Source organism: Lissotriton vulgaris, chromosome 3_1 (assembly GCF_964263255.1).
Source record: "Lissotriton vulgaris chromosome 3_1, aLisVul1.2, whole genome shotgun sequence".
In the NCBI taxonomy this organism is placed as follows: Eukaryota; Metazoa; Chordata; class Amphibia; order Caudata; family Salamandridae; genus Lissotriton; species Lissotriton vulgaris.
This window is the reverse complement of record NC_141689.1, coordinates 1746997317-1747018526: the sequence shown is the minus strand read 5'-3', so window position 1 is coordinate 1747018526 and position 21210 is coordinate 1746997317. Positions and strand designations below refer to the sequence as shown.

At 46.1% G+C, this 21210-nt stretch overlaps 1 protein-coding gene across 2 annotated transcripts in view; it reads left to right on the top strand.

Moving 5' to 3' along the window:
- Positions 1-21210, top strand: part of PLK4 (polo like kinase 4) — a 217631-nt gene that overhangs the window by 56076 nt on the left and 140345 nt on the right. For both annotated transcript variants that reach the window (XM_086962183.1, XM_086962182.1), the window contains exon 10: positions 11155-11304. In XM_086962183.1, coding sequence (XP_086818309.1) covers positions 11155-11304 — 150 coding nt within the window. The remainder of the gene's footprint in view (positions 1-11154; positions 11305-21210) is intronic.

Genomic DNA, 21210 nt, shown 5'->3' with positions numbered 1-21210 from the left:
TTTCTGGCTTGATCGGTGATGACTTGGATGATTTGAAGCCTTTTCTGAGAAGTGTTCTAGATTCTGCAAACATCATTGCCTGATCCTTTGGCAAGGCCATCACACTGAGTTATTGTGCCTGGATGTGCTTTACTGGATTTTCAAGAGCTGTCCAGGTGGCCCTCGTGAACATGCCCTTTAATGAGAATCCACTATGGAGAGAAGGCAGATTTCTTTATTGAATGCTTCAAGAATAGCAGAGCTATGGCCCTCTTGGTCTCTTTAGCAAGAGGCCAGCCCGCAGTAAAGGAACTTCTGATAGATACATCTGCCAGTGGATTCCTCACCTTGTGAATATCCCCCTGCGTCAGCAACGTTCGGAAAACTCTTTTGCAGCACGTCGGCGTGGACGACGTCATAGGAGCATATCATCGCGCGCGACTCAGACTGAAGTCACCGACCCCTTATTAGGCCTACGTCTGCGTGATGACATTAGTTCCCTTTTTTCCGCGTCGTCGACGCTAACAGTTTCTTGGGCTCTTCTATTGTGTAGATAGTAACTTTGTTATTATTGTGAACTTTTATTCTGTATCTGTTGGAGTGCTGTCTTCCATCGAAGATGTCATCAAAGAAAGCGGGATTTAAGCCATGCGACTCGTGTGCCAGGATGATGTCCATTACTGATCCACATGGTGACTGTTTGTGGTGTCTGTGCTCTGATCACGACGTCCAGGGTTGTCGTTCCTGGTCGACGATGAATCCAAAGGCTCTTCAAGAGCGGGAGGCGAAACTCTTTCTTGCCAAAATTAAGGGTAAGAATGCGAAGAGGACTTTGACTTCAAGATCAAGTCGGTCGAGGTCTGAGTCGGCTTCGAAGTCTGCTTCGGGGCATGCTTCAGGTTCCTCGAAGAAGAAACATAAGAGGAAGAAGCGCAGTTCGAGACACCATTGCTGCAGGGAGTTGGACTCGAAAAAGAAGTTATCATCTCGAAGACATCATAAGGACATAATATCTCCCTCTCCAGCGCGTAAGCCTGAAGGTGAGGCCTCGCCTTTACAATCTCGGGAGCCGACACCGAATCCGGATTCGAATACGTTTCCGGATCCGTACCAGTCTTTGGTGCATGAAGAAGAGGAAGTTGAAGCTCCTCCGGTTTCGGCGACTCCGGTTCACCAACCCGAGGAACAAGAGGAGTCTAATCCGGTACAGCTTCCTCAGGAGCAACCAGTGGGTTCGTACCCTCAGTTTCCTGGTCCAGGTCAGGACCCTTCGCATTTTCTAAATGCCATGTATGGCGTATATGTGAGGGCAATGTACCCCTCTGGTGCCTTTCTTGCCGTAGATGCCGGTGCCGATTCCACCGTGGCATAGCTCGGCTCCACCGAGATCATCGGCTCCTTACACGGCGTCGCTGGCGCCGGGGCGACCTCGGGATCAAGATCGAGGTTCGACGGCGGTTCCAGCTTCTCATTCTAAGGCGGCTCCAGCTCCTCGTTCGACGCCGGCCCTGACTCCGTCTGAGTCCTTACCGGATCCGACGACGTCTGTTCGGATGGAGTGGTTGAGGCGTAGAGCACAGCGCCTTATGGAGGAGAGAAATTATGAGGAACCTGAGGTTGAAGAAGGCGAACTTCAGGATCAGGAGGATTACTTTAAAGAGTTGCAGGATGCAAGTGGTTTGGACCTTTCTCCCGAATGGGTACACCTTCAAAAGATGTGGTTCCTTACCATTTGGTAATTAAGAAAGCTGCAGAACTCTTACATTTGACTTTACCATCTGTGGAGTTCAAGTCTAACATCCTTACGGAGGTTCTCCGTCCTCTGTGGTTGATCCCACTCTACCATTTACTGAGGGTCTAACTGAACCTATATTGAAAGTCTGGAAGAGGCCTCTTACTGCTCCTGCGGTGTCAAAATCAGTTGCAAGACGCTATAGGGTAACACCTGGAGATCCTGAATTCTTATCTATTCATTCTCTGCCAGAGTTTGGTGGTCCAAGCTGCTTTCTCAAATCGGCTGGTGCTTTTCCCCAGGTTCCTGGAGATAAAGACTTTAAAAAAGCAAGATCAAAATGCGAAAAAGGTGTTTTCGTCAAGTAGTATGGCCCTTAAATCCACGAATGTTGCTTGTCTGCTAGGCAGATATGTTAATGCTTTGATGGACACAGTGAAGCAGCTATCATCTAAGCTTCCTGAGGAGGATAGGAAGAACTTTAGTGAAGTGATATCTGACACGCAGGCTGCAGCTCGTCAGGTCATACAAAGTGGTATGGACACAGCGGATTCAGTGGCTAGGATCATGGGGTCTTAGATTGCCATTAGAAGAGCTGCTTGGTTAAAGACTTCCGAGTTTTCAGCTGATGTCCAGGCTGCTCTGATGGATTTGCCTTATGATGGCATAGACCTTTTCGGAAAGAAAGCTGATGCTGCCTTGGAAAGGTTTAAAGATAGCAGAGCGACAGCAAGATCTTTGGCTCTGCAGACTAGAGGCTCTTTCACCAAGAAGTACAAGGGTTTTGGAATGTCTACTTTTCGTACCTATAAGCAGAACCAGCAGCAGCCAAATCCTTTGTACAAGTCCTACAGGGGCAGACAAAGGAGTCGTCCTCGTGGACGTCAAGCCTCCTCCTCCTCTACTTCCCCCTCTAATACCCACCCCCACCTACAACAGCAAAGCAGCCCTAGATCCGCCATTCCGGATCATGTGGGTCCTGTAGGGGGTCGGCTTACTTATTTTCTACGGATTGAAAATCGGTTACATCAGATCTTTGGGTTCTCAATCTCGTAGAGAATGGGTATGCTCTTCCCTTTCGGGAATTCCCTCCCAATTACCCTCCTTGCCAGGGTTTTTGCTCGGAGGACCACCTGTTGCTCCTTCAGGAAGACGTACAGGTACTGTTAGAAAGGGTGCGATAGAGGTGGTTCCAGAGCAGGAAAGGGGTCAGGGGTGCTACTCCCGGTATTTCTTGATCCCCAAGAAGGATGGCAGGCTTCGTCCAATCCTGGATCTCAGGATCTTGAACTTTTACCTGAAGCAGCAGAAGTTCAAGATGCTCACCCTTGCACAGGTTCTTCAGGCGCTGCTGGAAGAGGACTGGATGGTGTTGATCGACTTGCAGGATGTGTATTTTCACATCCCAATCCTGAAGTTGCACAGGAAGTGTCTCCGTTTTACGGTGGGCTCGCAACACTACCAGTTTGCGGTGCTTCCGTTTGTCTTACTATTGCGCCTCGAGTCTTCACCAAGGTGATGGCTGTGGTGGCTGCACATCTCAGAAGGTCAGGGATTCCGGTATTCCCTTATCTGGACGGCTGCCTGACCAAAGCAGAGTCTCCAGAGATGGTGCTCCATCATTTGCAAGAGACAACTCAGTTGTTACACAGGTTGGGTTTTTCGATAAATGTACCCAAATATCACCTGGTGCCCTCCCAGCACAACCTGTTCATAGGTGCTGAACTGGATACAACTGTATGTTGTGTATTCCTCCTCCTCAAAGGATTTGCGACATACAGGAGTTGATGCCTTTATTTTTCAATGGAGTGGTCGTTCCAGTCCTGTAGGTCCTTTGCCTGCTCGTTCTGATGGCTTCCTGCATTCTGTTTGTCAACAATGCACGCTTGCACATGAGGGCACTCCAGTGGTGCCTCCGCAGGCTGTGGTATCAACACAACGGAGATCTCGGAGTCTGTGAGGATCTCCAGAGAAACTGCAGCGGATCTGACTTGGTGGGGAGTGGAAGGCAACCTGTCTCAAGGGAAGCCCTTTAATCTGCCTCCAGCTGTGGCCACAGTGATAACTGATGCATCCACTCTAGGGTGGGGTGCTCATCTGGGGGATCTGGAGGTCAAGGGTCTCCAGAGGAAAGGTTGCTTCACATCAACCTTTTGGAATTGCGGGCGATACGTTTGGCTCTCAAGGCCTTCCTCCCCTCCCTTCGCGGTCGGTCGGTTCAAGTCCTGATGGACAACACCACCGCGATGTGGTATGTCAACAAACCGGGAAGAGTAGGGTCACAGTGTCTGCAGAGAGGCTCTGCGTCTCTGGTCCTGGGTTCAGGACCATCAGATTTGTCTGATGGCAAATCATCTGGCCGGAGTTCTAAACGTACGTGCAGACCGTCTCAGTCGGCAGTTCTCAGCCGACCACGAGTGGAGGCTCCATCCGGAGGTAGTTCGTCACGTCTTTCGGACATGGGGAACTCCTCAGATGGACCTGTTCGCCACTTGCGAGAATGCTCAGTACCCGTCATTCTGCAGTCTCCGGTATCCGATGCAGGGAGCTTTGGGGGACGCATTTCAGTTGAGTTGAAACTCACAACTCCTTTACGCGTTTCCTCCCATACCCTTGATTCCTCGGGTTCTGAGGAAGATTCGCCAAGACCGGGCACAAGTAATATTGATCGCCTCGGATTGGCCAAAAAGGGTGTGGTACACAGATCTTCTTCACCTCTCCTCGTGCCCGCCGCTCCGTCTCCCTTTCAGGGCAGATCTCCTCTCTCGGATGGAGGGGCAGGTTCTACACCTCCATCTCCAGACCTTACACCTTCATGCCTGGAGATTGAACGGGGCAACCTGAATTCCTTTTCTCTCCCGCACGATGTGGTGGATGCCATTTTATCGGCTAGGCGGGACTCCACTAAATCCATTTATTCTTATAGATGGTCCAAATTTGTTGTCTGGTGCGGAGAGAAGTCCATCGATCCTTTGAGGGCTCGCTTGTCAGATATACTTCTTTTTGCGCTTTCTTTAGCGCAGAAAGGTTTTGCTGTGGCAACAGTTAAGGGCTATCTTTTGGCGTTGTCTGCTTTTCTCTGCCTGCCGGATCAGCCGTCCTTGTTTAAATCTCCTATTGTTTTGAGATTTCTGAAGGGGCTTACAAATAAGTTTCCGCCTACTCCCTTTATTGTGCCTCAATGGGACTTGAATCTGGTACTTACTTATCTAATGGGTTCTCCTTTCGAACCTCTGCATAATTGTCCCTTGAGGTTGTTGTCTTTTAAGACGGTTTTCCTAGTTGCGATTACCTCGGCAAGGAGGGTAAGTGAGTTTCAAGCTCTTAGTTCAAAGCCCCCATTCTTGACCATTCATGCTGAACGAATGGTTCTTTGGACCAGGGCTGCTTTTCTGCCTAAGGTGGTTACTCCATTCCATTTAGGACAGTCCGTTACCCTTCCTACCTTCTATCCTCCCCCTCACCCTTCCAAGGAGGAGGAGTGTCTTCACCGTCTGGACCCTAAGAGGGCGGTGAGCTTTTACCTTGATAGAACATAAGACTATCGAGTGGATGACCAGCTCTTTGTGGGATTTGCTGGCTACAAGAAAGGACGGGGTGTGCACAAGCACACACTCTCAAGATGGATCATACTTTGCATCAAGATCTGCTACGCCCTGGCTGGTAAGGAACCCCCAGCGGGTAGAAGGGCTCATTCTACTAGAGCAAAGTCATCAACATCTGCTTTGTCTAGGGGTGTTCCTGTGGAGGACATTTGTAGAGCAGCGACATGGGCCTCCCTTCACACTTTTGCAAAGCATTACTGCTTGGATAGCGAGGTGAGGAGGGATGGCCATTGTGCACGCTCTGTCCTGCAAGATTTTCTGGTATAGGAGAGTGGACAACCTCCTCCGGGAGTGGGAACTGATGTAGGACTCTATTCACAAGGTGAGGAATCCACTGGCAGATGTATCTATCAGAAGAACAGGTTACTTACCTTCGGTAACGCTTTTTCTGGTAGATACAGTATCTGCCTGTGGATTCCTCATATGCCCACCCGCCTCCCCGTTTGTCCACTCTTCTATACCTGTATTTATGTATTTTATGTATATTTATATATATATTTTGAGTTTTTTATACCTTTGCTACGCACTGTGTGTGTGTATTTTTGAATTGTATGTACTATGTACATTGTATATGTGTATATCTACTGTCATTAGTCCGTCCGGGTGCCTCGAAGGCATGGAAAAAAGGGCGGAACTGATGTCATCACGCCGACGTAGGCCTAATAAGGGGTCGGTGACGTCAGTCAGTCGCGTGCGATGCCGTGCTCCTATGACGTCGTCCGCGCCGGCGTGCTACAAAAGAATTTTCCGAACGTTGCTGACGCAGGGGGATATTCACAAGGTGAGGAATCCACAGGCAGATACTGTATCTATCAGAAAAAGCGTTACCGAAGGCAAGTAACTTGTTCATCTGTGGCTATTCTAGACCCCAGCAGTAGTGACCGAAGCTGCCTTGCAGTGCACAAGGTGCCCCAACAAATGTACTGCTCCTTTCAGATAAGGTGTGTATTGAGGAGATGCCATTACCAGCAGAAGACCCAGTCTGTGCCATGCTCTGCCAGCTATGCTGGCTCTCAACTTTGATTTCACCCACGTATTTACAGCACCAAATGGGGTCAGGGTCTTCCATTTTTAAACCAGTTGCCATGTAATTGACAGAGGAGCAAAATGGTTCACCACTTTTTCTGACAGAAGCATCATCAGCCATTTCAACTAAATCTGTGCCACCAAAGAAGGCAACTAGTTGGTGTATTTGGTTAACAGACACCTGCTTGCTTCTACAGGGAAGACTTCAGTATGAAGTAGGGACGCCTTTACCTCCCTTGCGACCCCACCTCTTCTTCCATCACCTCAACTTGAGGAAGAGGGGTGTATTAGAGAGTGGCACATAATGCAACTGAGATTAGTGCTGTATGTTGTGCATAATCGTTGTGCTTTGAGGTTTAAGAACCACTAGAATTGGTTTTCTGGCATCCCCTTTAACAGCTGGAGCAAAAAACTGCAATTGTTAGAGAAATGTGGTAGTAAGGGAATGTATTCCCAATAGTTATTTTTCTTTTTATCCCAATTATTATCCAGATGTTCATATTTGATTTAGGATATATTTCCACATTCTGAATGTAAGAAAGCACAAGTTGTGCATTGTAGGGTTTTCGTTGATGGCCCTTAAAGTTACATTAATTACCTGCTGCTTTCAGGGATCTGGCAACTCTCTCAATTAAGCATAAAGGGTGAATGTTTCAGACTTTCCTAATGCAAGCCGATCGGGCTGTGCTTTTCTGCATTTCTTTTCCAGTGTAGTCTGAGAAAATGTTCTCATGTTTTAACGATTTGGACAACTATGCTAATATAGGCTGTTAGAAAGTGATCAGTAAAATAAGAATATGTTGGATGCTTCACCCTTTCTGCTGAATTATGAACAGTGCTAACGAACAAAGGCCCTAACCCTACCGGCCTGTGTATCCTTGAACCTGCTCCTGCTTAAACCCGGCGTCTCCTGCGGACAGCAACCTCAAGAACCCCGGAGGACCTGCCTGCCTTGACCCTCTTAGAGACTGGGACTCCCATGAGCAGAAGCTCTGCTCCAACACCACCACCCCTGGTGCCAACCAGGAACCACGAACCCAGCCCACTCTGCACCCGCCGAGCATGCCTGTGCCTGAGTAAACTAAAACCACACAAGGACGTCCCCCCGGCGACTGGGACCCGAAGTCCAGCGCCCAAAGACCCTCCTCGAGAACCCAGATCACTCCTTCAGCCTCAGAACCAGGGAGACCTCCAACTGCGACCAGCTGAGGGTAAGATTTCCCGGCGCCCACCGTCCCCTGTGCCTTCCTTTGGGGTACCTATCTCTTCTCCAAGATCCAAACTTACCTCTCGAAGTGGTGGTCACACCTGAAGAATCTCCGTCCCCGAGCCTGCAGCCTTTGTTCACTTTTTAACTTTCCCATTGGATAAAATTGACGCCCGACTGCTCAAAAGCACCCTGCACCCAGCTGCCCGAGTGCCGCTGGAAGTGCAACTACTACCCTACTCTACTTCCCCACTTGCCCTGAGTAAGTGACCAGGAGCTCAGCTCCCACAGCGGTATGGCCTGCCTGCTTGCTTGCAGCCACCAACACCAGCTCCCCTACCCTCCATTGGATTGCATTGGGCCTACTCTCTCTTCACCCGGCTGCCCCAGTACCGCTTAGGGTATAACTACTGTACCTTTCCGACCCTTGGAGACCCCTGGGTCGATGCCCAGAACCTTACCTTCACCATTTGAGTACTCACCTGAAAGCCGATAACTCACTTTCCTTCCATAGGATAACATTGACTGGTTTGACTCGAAAAATCTAAGTGTGAAGTTTTGAAACTTTAAAATATTCATCTATAATCAGCCGAATAACTAATTGGTCACATGTGATCAGGAGAGAAGCCAGTACTGTACCTTTTAGCCCAGTACTGAACCTCAGAAATAATTATAACTGTACTTGCTAGTAACCTGAATTTTCTTCAATAGGAAACCATTGACTGTTTTCCTATGAAATTTTTTCTATTTGTCTATTTTTGCAAACTACAAATATTTCTTAAAAATCGTACCAACTGCTAAAACGTAAATAGTTGCCTGCCTTAGGTAGAGATCCCAGTGCTGAACCTAGGAGTCCAGTACTGGATTACAAAAGTAACGAGAGCCTACTTTACCCGTGACTTGACTTTCCTTCCATAGGATAACATTGCTAGTTTTTCAATTAAAAGTTTCTAAGTGTCAACTTTGATAATACATTTATATTCTTTGAAAATCACAACTGTAACCAAAACGCTTGTACTTAACTGTTTGCAGCTTAGTCCTGGGACTGAAGCCAGGATCCAGTCCTGGGGTTAGAAAAGTAATGCTTAAAGTAATCCGCTGCATTTATGTTGAAAAACCCATTGAGCTCAATGTTAAATTGTGTTTAGACTTGTGTTGCCTATTGCAACCACTGTAACTATTGTGCTTTCAAAGTTTATTGCCTTTCTGCAAAGTAACTACCTAAAGTCACTCATATTGAGAAAAGTATATTTTGATACCTGTTGGTTCTAAAAATAAAACAACTATATCTTTGGATATAAAAACAAATGGCCTGGAGTTCAGTTCTTGAGTGTGTGAAGCCTTTTGCTGACTGAGTGTGTACAACAAATGCTTTACACTATCCTCTGATACTGCCCTACTGCTCGACCAAGCTACCACTTTAGAGAGTAAGGTCAGATCTGCTTTAACCTCTGTTATACCTCTGGAGATTGTGAACTCTATACACTGTACCTTACTTTGATCCAGTATATAAAGAGCCACTTTCTTACATATGGAGAGCCAGTGAAGCTCTGAGATGTGGTGTGATGTAGATGCTTCGTGGGAGGAAGAGGATGTCTCGCTGCGACATTCTTGATCATCGGGGGGACGGGGGTGTGGGGGGGGGGGGTGTTCACGTAACCAGCAGGACAAGCATGCAAACTGGGAAAACCCGATTAGTCCCACAGATAGGCAACAACACCACAATGGTCCAGGGATATTGGCCCCAATAAAACACGCATGGTAGGAGGGGCGCACGTTCTCAAAACACCATAAAGTTAGATGCCACATGAAGTTGGGGACACTCAGCCAATCCGCACACACACTGATCGTTCGCTCCCCATGTCGGACAGCTGGACTCATTGCCCACTAACCCTCATTGTGCCCGCGCAAGGTAGAGACCCACCTGCATTTGTCATCCGGTACGAGTATGGCTCCATGACAAGGCCCACATTCCTCTCCCTAAACAGGAATTATGATTTGTTTTATGATGCGCCAAGAAATGTATATAAAGGCGTTCAAATGATTGTACTTTGAGACAGTCCTCAGACCCCTTGTAGGAAGCGGACTCTGTCTATATTACCTCTAAGTGGTAATACCATGCAGAGTCCAGGCGTTCCCCAAAGGTGTACAGGACTCAATGTAAAACCCAAAGTGCTCTATTAGTGGTAGTGTCGGTGAGCAGCCTTAGGCCTAACACAGAGGAGTGTAAGAAATGTATTGCACAACAGTGATACATAATGGACACACAGCCCAAGAAGGAGATCCAGACCAATTTGAGAAAAATACACTTTGTATTTTATTTTTAGACCAAGATCTTGGTAATCAAGTAAGTACATTAAAAATACTTTTCACTTTAAAAAATCGCCACTTAGAAAGTTTTTAACACAGTCCAGTGTTCTTCTATGGGGAAAACAATAATGTGGTTAAATCAGTAACTATTAAACTTACAATCCCAGTCTTCTGAGCCAAAGTCAGCTAGGGCCATGGTGGTCAGGAAAGTACCAAAACTGCACCACCAATGGCACAGGGTCAGCCAGGTGCTGATGTCAAAATCTGAGATAGACCCAGTGCTTTCCAATGTAGACCGGTGATGCTTGGAGCCATACTGCTTGCAGGTAGTAGATCGGTTTCAGGGGGCCAAGCTTTGTGGGTTAAGTGTAGCACAGGTGTGTGGCGGCACAAAGCAGCACCACACATACACCACTAGGAGCGGTCGGGTGCAGGGTGCAAAACCAGGCAAACAGTGGGGGGCTAACCATGCAAAAGAGGCCCTTTCTCATGCAAAAGAGGCACTTTCTCACACCGCCTCTGTAACTGTGCTCCTGGCCGAAGTGCTTGATTAAACCAACCATTCCTGTTATGCCAAACACGTCTTGTCTTTGTTTTTTCAGGATACATTCTTATCCAATCAACAGGGTATTGGGTGGGTATATTTAGAGTGGGTAGGGTTATTAAGCGGTGAGTGTATTTTTAGGGTTTATGGTTGGTAGGTGTATTGAGTTGTGTGTTTTTAGGGTTTATGGACTGGTAAGGGCATTGGGAAGTAAGGGTATATTTCAGGTTTAGGGCTGGTTGAGTTTACGGGTTGGGGTCGATAAGGTCAAATAGGGTTTTCACTTACCTGAGCTACTTATATTTTCGTTGTAAAGGTATGCATGGTAAAGGCATTGCACAGTAATGGCATGCGTGGTTCCATCATACATCCGTCGATTAGCGATAGGATGAATTGGGTGTCGTTGCTTTAGGAAATGATGGCGATGCCATATGATTTGACAGTTAGCGATCACTGACATGAAATGTTAAACAGGGTTGGGCATATCGATAAATCCAGCAGATCAGGTTTGTGAGTTCCGTTGTGTAGGGTGGTAGTCGGATTCTGTGCCCTTCCTGTGAGGAAGGAACAAATCCAGTTGATGACTGGTCCTTGGATACCTTTTGTCTCGCAATTTTCTGATAGGGGTGTGGTGAGACAGGGGTTCGAAGGCAGCTGAGAGGTCAAGTAGAATGAGAGCTGCGATATCTCCAAACTTTCTTTCAAAATTCCACCTTTTTGTAATTAATATTCTTGGAACTTTTAATTTCAGAGAAGTACTGGAAGAAGTACCAATATGCTGCTAAATTTATACAGCTGGTAAGATCCAAGACACCGAAAGTCACATACTACACAAAATATGCAAAGTGCATGTTGATGGAGAATTCCCCCAGTGCAGATGTTGAAGTTTGTTTTTATGATGGTAAGTTGGTTTTGTTCACGTGATTCGTTTCAAAGTGAACTGCAATACATGTATGAATGTTCATTTAGCACTAGAACTTAGATAACGTTTAACTGTTTAGCTTTTTCTTTTTGAGGCTTTTTAGATATGGTTTATGGTATGGATACACGTTTTTCTAATGAACACAGACTGTCCATTTTTGTGAGACTGAAGTTTGAAACTCCCATTGGTAAACTTGTTTCTAACTACAAGCTATAGCTGGACCAACTGTTATAAAAAATCATTTAAATAAAATGTATTTCTGGACTTGCTAGCTTAAACACTGCTGTGTTGTATGTCAGAGGGGTGCTTGCAAGCAATTGAATCTTTCAGTATAAACAGATTATCCAGTTCTTTTACTTATTTCAAATATCTTTTTAACATGAAGTTGATCCCATCTTCAAAATTTCTACTACTTGTACTTTAAAGAGCATTAGTCAGATGTGGTCAAGGGACCCCTGGAGGCCCACACCATCTACTCGGGGGGGGGGGGGGGGGGGGGGGGGGGGGGTTGGTCGAGTAGTGCAAGTCCAGCAGATGAAATCTAGTTTTGCCAGTTGGTGGGTTAATTGAAGCAGCAATAGTATGCACTGATAGAGAGATTGCATCAGGAGCAAAAAAAGTGTGATATGCTACCCTCTAGCATACCATTGTAGGCAGCTGTTTTTTATATAGTGGACAAAAATGAGGTACGCTGTGTAAAGAGTCCAGGCAAACCCAAATTGGTTTACATAGGCACCAATGATAACCCAAATGATCTCTTGTGATAGCCTGGGTGGTTAGTTATGTATCAGAGGGTAGTGTGAAGCATTTGTTTACACTCGCAAGCAACAAATGAGAGACACAATCTAGAATGAATCCAAAACCAATTTAGAAAACCGCCTTATTTTTATATAAATTTGGATACCAAGAACTTAGTTATCAAGTAAGTACTTTTTTACATAGGGATTTTAGCAGGTATGTGTTAGACCTTGCACCTTGTCGTGGGTCTCCCTTCCATTTTTGCTGTTGCCTCATTTGTTTTTGCTGGTGTTAGATGCTTTGGCCACTGTGCCACTGCTGTCCAGTGCCACAGTGCAAGTGCTCCCTATTGTAAATTAATGTATGGTTTTGTGATTTCACGATTGGCCGATTTGGTTTACTGGTCAGACCCTAGTACAGTGAACTGAGTGTGCCCAGGGCTTGTAAATCAAATGGTGCTAGTGGGCTTGCAGCACTGGTTATGCCACCCACAGAAGCATCCTGTAAAAGTGTCTCCGGTCTGCCATTGCAGAGTCTGTGTGCAGTCTGGTACTGCCATGTTGACTGGGCACGTGCACCCACTTGCCAGTCCCTAAACCTTCCCTTTTCTACATGTCCGACACCCCTATGGTAGGCCCTAGGGCAGGGAGCACTGTAAGTATAAGCTAGGACAAGCCCTGATGTGTGTGTGGCATGTCCTAATGGTGAATTACAGCCATTTTCGTTTTTCCCTATTGCAAGTATAGCTATTCCCATAGGCCAAAATGGGCAGTTAGATTATTACATTTTATAATACTAACTGACTCAGGGAACTAGGTAGAAATTTGCGTTTAGTATGCCTGAACTCAGAATGATAAAATACATCTTTCAGTGAAGTTGATTCAAACATTCTATGTTTGAAAATACCACTTTTAGAAAGTAGGTATTTTCTTGTCTAACTATCCAAGCCTGCCTCTGCTAGGTTGTGTATTCCTTGTCTGGGGATTCCAGGAGACAGGGTGAGTCAGCCCAGGGGTGAATAGAGATCTGCATCTAGATTGAAGGAAGGGAGGAGTTGCACCTGGGACCTGAATAGGACTGTGCCTTCACTCCACAATGCAGGCTCCACCTCCTGCGGCGTGTCTGATGTCTCTGCCCTGCACTGTGAAAGGAAAAGAGTTGTGTAAACAGAGTGCTCCAGGACTGACCAGAACTGGTTTGGACTAGGCAAAGGCCCCTCTGAGAACAATGGGTTTTGGGGTATAAGTATTGGGACCCTGATCCCAAGAATTTAGATCACTTTGGACAACAACAAGAAACCTTTGCTGAGGAGAGGAACCTGAAGAAACCGAGGAGGGACTATCCCTAAGCTGAAGTGCTGCTTGGGGGATTGGCCTGCAGTGGTTGCCTGACTGCTAAAGAAAGGAGAAAGGAACTTTGTGTGCTTTATTCAACTTGTGAAGATCTCCAAGGGCTTGAGAGAAGAGCTTCCCTCCTACTGAAGTCTCGGGGACAACAGACTTCAACCACCAGCTCCCCAAGACTTCTTTGGAAGTGGCTGCAGCTGTTTTGGGCCTTCTTAGGGACTGCGTCTCGCAAGGAGCTGGAAGCGCTACTCACAAAGGAGAAGAGTGTCGCTGTCGCAGCCACTGCAATCTCATTACTGAGATGGTGCCGCTGTAGTCTCATTGCACCGCATCACAAGAAACATCTTGCAACCTCGAAGAAGCGCGTCACAGCTGCTGCATCACAGAGATGACGCTGCTGTAGCTGTCGTATTGCACCGCAGAAGCGTCTCGCATCCACGGAGAAGCGTGCCAACCAAGGGTGTTGCGCTGCAGTTGTCGCATCGAATTAAAGTCTCTCGCATCGTCTGAGACTAGTGTCGCCACCAAAGCCGCTGCCGTCGCATCACGGAACAAGGGTGTCGCCGCTGCAGCTGTTGCATAGAGTCGGGACATCTCGCAACATCGGAGGAGTGTCGCATCACGAAGGAAGCGACATCTTTGTTTCTTTGCACCAGATCTTCAACGCATCACTGTCTTTGTGTGTAAGGAACTACCGAATCACCATCCCTGCAACACTTTAGCTGTAGAAGCATTACGCATCTAATGTTGCATTGACTCAAAGTGTCTCATTTTAAGTTCTAAAGAGAACTAAGGTAATTCTACCATTTTAAGTACAGTATTGTGGATTTTTGTCGTTTGTGGTCTTGTGTTAAATCTATATAAAGAATACTTATTTTTGATATAAAACTGGTGTGGTGTCCATCTGTAGTGTTGTCACTTGATTACTGTATATGCTCACAAATACTTTACACACTGCCTCTGAGATAAGCCTGTCTGCTCGTGCCAAGCTACCAAGGGGGTGAGCAGGAGTTATTTTAGGAGTGTACCCCCTTACCCTGACTAGATGCAAGGGTCCCTATTTGTCACAAGTACCTACCTGTGCCAATTAGAGACCCCCAAATCTAACAGTATGTTAAAAGTTCACTTAAATGCACTTTTAGGCACAATGCTTTCCTATTGGGGGGAAAAAGACATGTATAACAAAGTTATTTTCGTTTGGGTTCTGGGGATCTCTCTTGGGACTTGGGGGCCAAGGTCCAAAGTACCACCAGCAGTTACCAGTTATCTGCCCTGGGGCATCCAGTTGCAGAGGTGCTGGTTCGTGTTTGTTGCTGTGCATGCTACACCGGTCAAAAGAAGGGGCACTTCAGGATACGTCCAGGAGCTCTCAATGGAGGTGGGGTTTAGAAGGGACCTGGGGGAAAAGGGGGGCACAGCCGGTACGTCGGTACCTGGGCTAAGGCGCTCTGTGTAGAATGGAGGGTCGGCTGGGCTCTGTGTCTTGGAACCTTGTGGTCACTGGTTGAGGGTGCCAAATCAGGACAGCTGGGCCACTCAAAAAGTCGTTCTCTGCGGTGTGCAGCTAATACCCAGGGGTCTCTAGGTGCTGACTCAATTAGAGAACTGCAGAGGCTAACCCAACTGGTCAGAGAGTAAAAAGTCAAGTTTGTAATGCTTTTCTAAAGCCAGCAATTGGGTTTCCTTTTTTAGTTCTAGTGGGAGAGAGTTCCAGAGTCTTGTGGTTCCCACCAGAAGGCATCTGCCACTGCATCCCGCTTTTTTAAATGTGGGCACAATAAGGTTGTGGGCTGAGGTAGACCTCAGCGTCCCAGCTCAAAAGTACTGTTTAAAATTGTTCAAAACAGATTAGACCCATACTGTATACAGCTTTAAAATCAATGCAAAGAGCCTTAAAGTCAATGCGTTTCTTCACCAAAAGCCATTGAAGTTATCTGAGCCCAACAACAAGCGAGCTGCAACATTTTGAACTATCTGAATTTTATTAAATTTTTTCCCCCTGATATTAACAAAAAGACCATTAAAATAATCAAGCCTGGACACCACCAGGGGCAGGTATTTGCGAAATTGCTGTAAACTTCCTTAAAGAGTTGCAAAATTCTTGGCTCACATTAGCGTTTATGGCCTCTGGGGGTTTGGCTAGCTTTTTCACTGTAGCGAACAGTTCCTTGGAAGAATTATTTGAAGCTTCGATAGATGTAGTATAAAATCGTGTTTTTTAATTAAGAATTAGCTCTTTGTAGGTCGTCAAGGGCTGTTTGTATGCTTACTTTTCACTGGAGCCATAATGGAGTCTCCATTTCCTCTCCAGTCGACAGGTTTGTTTTTGAAGCTACAGTTCTGAGAGTTTAAATCTTCGGTTTAAATGTTTTTTTCTGATCTATGCAACCATTGATTAAAAGCGATAGCAGCCTCATTTGGGTCATTGCTAAATGTCGGAGGATTCTGAGCCAGGAATCTATCCAAGGCTACTGCACTAAGTGTTCCAAGTGCGAGTCCACTTGTGGGTTGCTGCCTGATCACCATTTGGTAGTGATATATATGCGTTAAGAGTAAACGTGACCGCTTTATGGTCAGCCCAGCAGGAGGGAGGGTAGGGTCTGGAGGGAGTCGTTGTTCGAGAATAACCCATTCAAAAGATGCCTGCCAAATGTGTATCACCAATAACATGTTAAGTAAGCCCTATTCTTTCCATTACATCTATGAGATGGACAGCATCTCCATTTTGAGTGTCTTCTAAGTGAAGTTTGTAATCCCCCAGAAATGTAAGGTCGGAAGACTGGGAGATAATATCCAGGGGGGCGATAGATAAGCATGCCATTAAACGAATAATGGTTATTGAGTTAGATCTTAAAGGATAATGCATCTAAAACTTTGGCATTACTTGGATTTACAAAGACACTCAGATATATCACGGCTATACCTCCGCCTCTTTCCCACACGATCTTGCCTAAAGATAGCAAAGCCTGCTTGAACGGTTAATCGTAGATCTGGGCCCGATGTGTCATCTGCCCAGGACTGCGTTACCAACGCGAAGTCGATAGTTTGCGTATCCATGAAATCAGTGAACTCCCAGCGAGTGCTTGATCAAGGAACGCGCATTAATTAGCGTGCAACAAACTGACTTTGCAGGGGGTCGTGTATTCAAAGTGGAGGCTGATTTTGCTGTAGAGGTTTTAATCTTTGAGTTCAAAAGAGTGAGTTTGCAATCTGGACAGTGAGTCGACTTTGGGTTTCTGTCTAAGCGAAAGGAGGGACTCAAGAAATGCTTTCCTCTAGAATTCCAGTCGAGCAGTTGGTTTCTGGAATATATCCTTAGGTTTATGGGTTGGTAGCGCAGACCAGCTTGCCTTTGGCGCGCCCGCTGTGCGGACATGGTGTTGTGGGAATTATGTAGCCTTTCACGAAGCGGGCGTGTTTGCCACCCAAGTGCTAAAGCGCAAAGGTAGCCTAAAAACAGATGGTCAAATGAAAAGGGGGGAAACCTAGATTCCAACTACTCTTCAAACCCCACTCAGGCTCCCCACTGAAAGAATATTAATGGAAAACAAGTGAAAACAAATAAATGGTTATAAATTTACAACCTACATTAAGCAAAAGCTAAAAATGGCCCTTAACGATGGCGTCTGCTGTTGACTGGGAGCCAGGCAACTCCAAACTGGGGCCGAATGCCTCATGCACCGGACTCCGACAAGGAAAATAATGAGAGTACTAGAACTATCAAATTCTGGGTGCTCACCTGAGTGACAGATCTGACCTTTGGGAGATCAGGGGCACAACTTGCTGGGGAGCTGCTTTGTTCGGCTGGTTTGAGAGCAGTGACTCGGTATTCCGGACTTTGTGTTTCGGTGCCTGCAGATTGCAGGCGAGTAGTTCCTCTACTCCAGGGAAGATTGCTTGGCCATGTGTGGAGGCTGGCACGCTCCCAGGGTTCTTGGAAGGTGCTAGTGCCTTGATCTACCAGATAGGTGACCTCACTTTATTTCTCAAGGATAGGATAGGGACCGCTCCACTTGCCAAAGGCTCCAAAACCCATATTTTCTACCCTGGTTGTAATTGCACCAGCCAGTGCAGCCTTTTAGTCATACCAAAGCTTCTGGAGCTCTTGGATTGTCTCAAGGTTTTTGGATGCTTCTCTGTGTACTCTGACATCCTGAAATGTAGGCTTAGTACACAGTCCACAATGTCTTGTTTAGGCTTTTTGAGTGGTCTCTCCCAGCCTTCCTTCACTAGACACAATGATCCCCTCACAGGATGATCAAAACGTTCAATGAAGGAAAAATCTACACCCTTCTGTGGTACTGATCTGTTAGCGAAAAATCAGGCATTGCAAAATGACACTCCTTCTGAGTTTTTCAGGGAGTCCCATGATCCTAACTTTCATAGTTTTGTTTAAATCTCTCAACTGAACCATTTGTTTGTGGATGATGTGGGTAGTTAACTTGTAAGGCACACCACATTCATTCCACGTTGCCTTTAGGCAGCCAGACATGAAGTTACTACCTCTGCCTAACCCCACCTCCTTAGGTAAACCCCCTCTTGTAAAAATACTTGAGGGCTCTGGCAACTGCAGGAGCAGGAAAATCCTAATGGGTATAGCTTCAGGGTACCTAGTGGCATGATCCACTACCACCAGTGTGAATCCGTTCCCTGAAGCTGTTGGAGGGTCCATTGGGGCCAGCCATGTCAACCCCTATCCTTTGAAAAGGAACCCCAACCACTGTAAGTGGAATTAAGACGCCCTTTCCGTAGATAACTGCTTTGCTGCTGGCATGGCAGGTTGCACAGGAGTTACAAAACTTCTACACCTTCTGGTATATGTTTGGCCAGTAGAAGTAGCTAACTAGCCTGCTTCAAGTTTTGCTCTAGGTAAGATGCCTGTTGGAACTGGGGTCACCAGCTCCCTTAGGGTAGCATGGCACGAGCGGGTAGGCATCCGAAAGCTTATGTGTAAAGCGACCATACAGCACACGCAACCACTGAGACAGAAAACTGGGCACGCAATGCGCGACACCACTCCAGTGAGTATGTATAAAAATTAAATAACTTTCATATATAGAGCAGAGTCAGGGTATTCAAGAATTCACAGTATTATTACCTTATCAGCCTTCCTTTCAAATACATGTATTTCAACACTTGGCAATAAATACTAGGTGAATAACTACTAAATATAAGATAAATACTGAATATTAGATATGTAGATAACCACAGGCCTGACCGTAGCCTTGCTTCTTGTCAACACCTGTAAGGAATAATCACAAAAGGCAACTAAATGACATTACATCATGTTAGATCTGTAGGCATTTTACCCACTTCTCACCAAGCAAGGGTGAGTGTTTTACAACAGAAAACATGTAAATAAATAACTGTAGGCTTCTAGTAAATGTAGCACTAAGTGGGAGAAAAACATTTCATTAAGAATAAACATCCCCTTGTGCAGGATTAGCCATTTTAAGAATCACTCCCAGCAAGAGTAAGCATTTCCTAGATTAAGGCTACACATTTCCTTAGTTATAATACATTTCAGTAGACCAGAAAGAATATTCTCCTTAAGCAGATGAAGAACTTCCTATGAAGCCAACGTAAAACATGTCATCCAGATTCAGACCAGCTTTATGGAAATTAATAACAGATCCCTATGTAGGGCTAAACATTTCAACAGATGAGCATGAGCATCCTGGGCTTGGCTTACGCCTTTAAAACATTTCCTTATGTAAATAGAAACATCTCCTTTTGCAGGAGCACGAATATCCCATTAGGTCAGAATAAAACATTCCACTGGGAATCAGGCAGGGATAATAGAATTCCCTTACTCAGGAGCCAACAGGGCATTAAGCTGGCTGATTCAGCAGAGGCGGTCATTCCCTTGACCACATTAACCATTTACCCCAGGGGATATCCGTGGGCTATTAACAGGTCAGTAACTTGAATAAACATTTCCATTTTAGTTGTTAAACAAACATTCTATCAGGTAAGTACCCCATAAAAAGGCACAACATTTCCTGAGCAAGAATAGGCATCCCCTTAGGTAAATATCCCATTGGGTTAGAGTAAAGGGAGCAATTCACCAATGCAACACATACAATAAAGGCATAGCCTTTCATTACTTCCTAATCAGCATTTCATTTTACACTGGTAGGCAATGCATCAACATTTCTTCCAGGAAGTAACCACTTCTCTAAGCAGAAGTAAACATTTAATAACAGGTAAACCATGCATAAGGCCTAGGCTGAGTAGGACACTAGGCGAAATATGGATAATCTCTGGGTTTGGGCCGAGCCTTTGCTTAATACTCTTCATCCTGGTACTGTAGGCATCCTATTACATCCTCTAATCAGGGGCTATCCTTTTATGACTTGAGGCCTATAAACTGTGGGCCTTGGGACCTCTAAAACAGTCCAATACCAGGGTAAACACCCCCTTAATCTAGTAGGGACCTTTCATTAGGAATTATCCTGTTCGAAGGTGAGAACAACATTTCATGTAGAGCCATTCATATTCTCAATAGTAATAACTTATTTCAATAAAGGTTAAAACATTCAAGTAGCAGAAGTAACCATTTCCTTAATCAGGAATAAACAGGTCATTAGAACCCAAGCCCCATTAGCAATTTTGCCCAGCAAGCTTCTCGAATCGGCAGGGCCTGTAATAAGGTGTTCGAGGCATATGGGCTGCAGATGGTACATTATGAATAGATCGCCATCTGGTGTTGGGCTCGGATGATTGCACTTTGTTTTTCTCTTGGAGAGTCTTTTGTATCTTGGTGACTCCTCCTTTGGTTGGTAGTGCGCATGGGCATCGGCTCCATCCTTAGATTGTTTTTTCTGCCATCGGGTTCGGATGAGGATTGAGACGCTCCAGATCGACTTCGAAAAGAAGTGACTTATCAGCGCATATTCCCTTTCCAATTCGACGGTATTGTTATCGAACGCGTTTTCATTTCCATTTCGGCGCGTTTCGACTTCAACATCGAAGAAAAAACTTTGATCTATGTCGACTAACAGGAGGCCTTTCTCGACGCAGTCAAGCCCGGAGTCCATGGAAAGGACTCCATTCAAGAAATGTCCAACGTGTGGTGCTAAGTTCCCACACAAGGACCTACACGAGGTGCGCAACCTCTGCCTATCGCCTGAACACGAATCCAGGGACTGCGAAGCTTGCACAGCATTCTCCTCCAAGTCGACTATTAGAAATCGTCGAGCTCGAAGACATGGGGTTTCCAGAATGCAGTCGGAGGCGATCCCGGAGCTGTTCGGAGACGAGCAACTTGAGGAAGAAGAGGATCATGAGGATCAGTCGGGGTCGGAAGGGGACGAGTCGGATGTCGAAGAACTCGACGTGCAACAAACCGTGAGTGACGACGTCCCCTTACCAAAAAACCGACCCCGTGTGGTAACGACCCCGCCTTCGAGCCCGGTCAAACCGCAGAAAAAAGTTTCCGACGCCCCGCCTTCGGGCCCGGCAACGAAACCGAAACTGAAACCGAAACACTCTGTCTGCCACCATGTCGGATCCGAGAAGAGGTCGACATCGACTTCGACGCCGAAGACCCATGCAAAGGAAAGCTCGGCATCGAAACATTCCATGTCGAAACAGAAACATGATTCGACGTCGAAGACTCACTCGACACCAAAAAAGTCGGAATCGAGTAAACACTCGGTGCCGAAAACACCGAACATTGACGATCGAAAACAAAGGCACCTTTCGGAACCGAGGGCTTCGGTACCGATACAGAAGCAGCAGACAGATCCCAAACAAAAGGTTTTGTTTATCGATCCGCAAACTGGCAAAGTAGTGACGA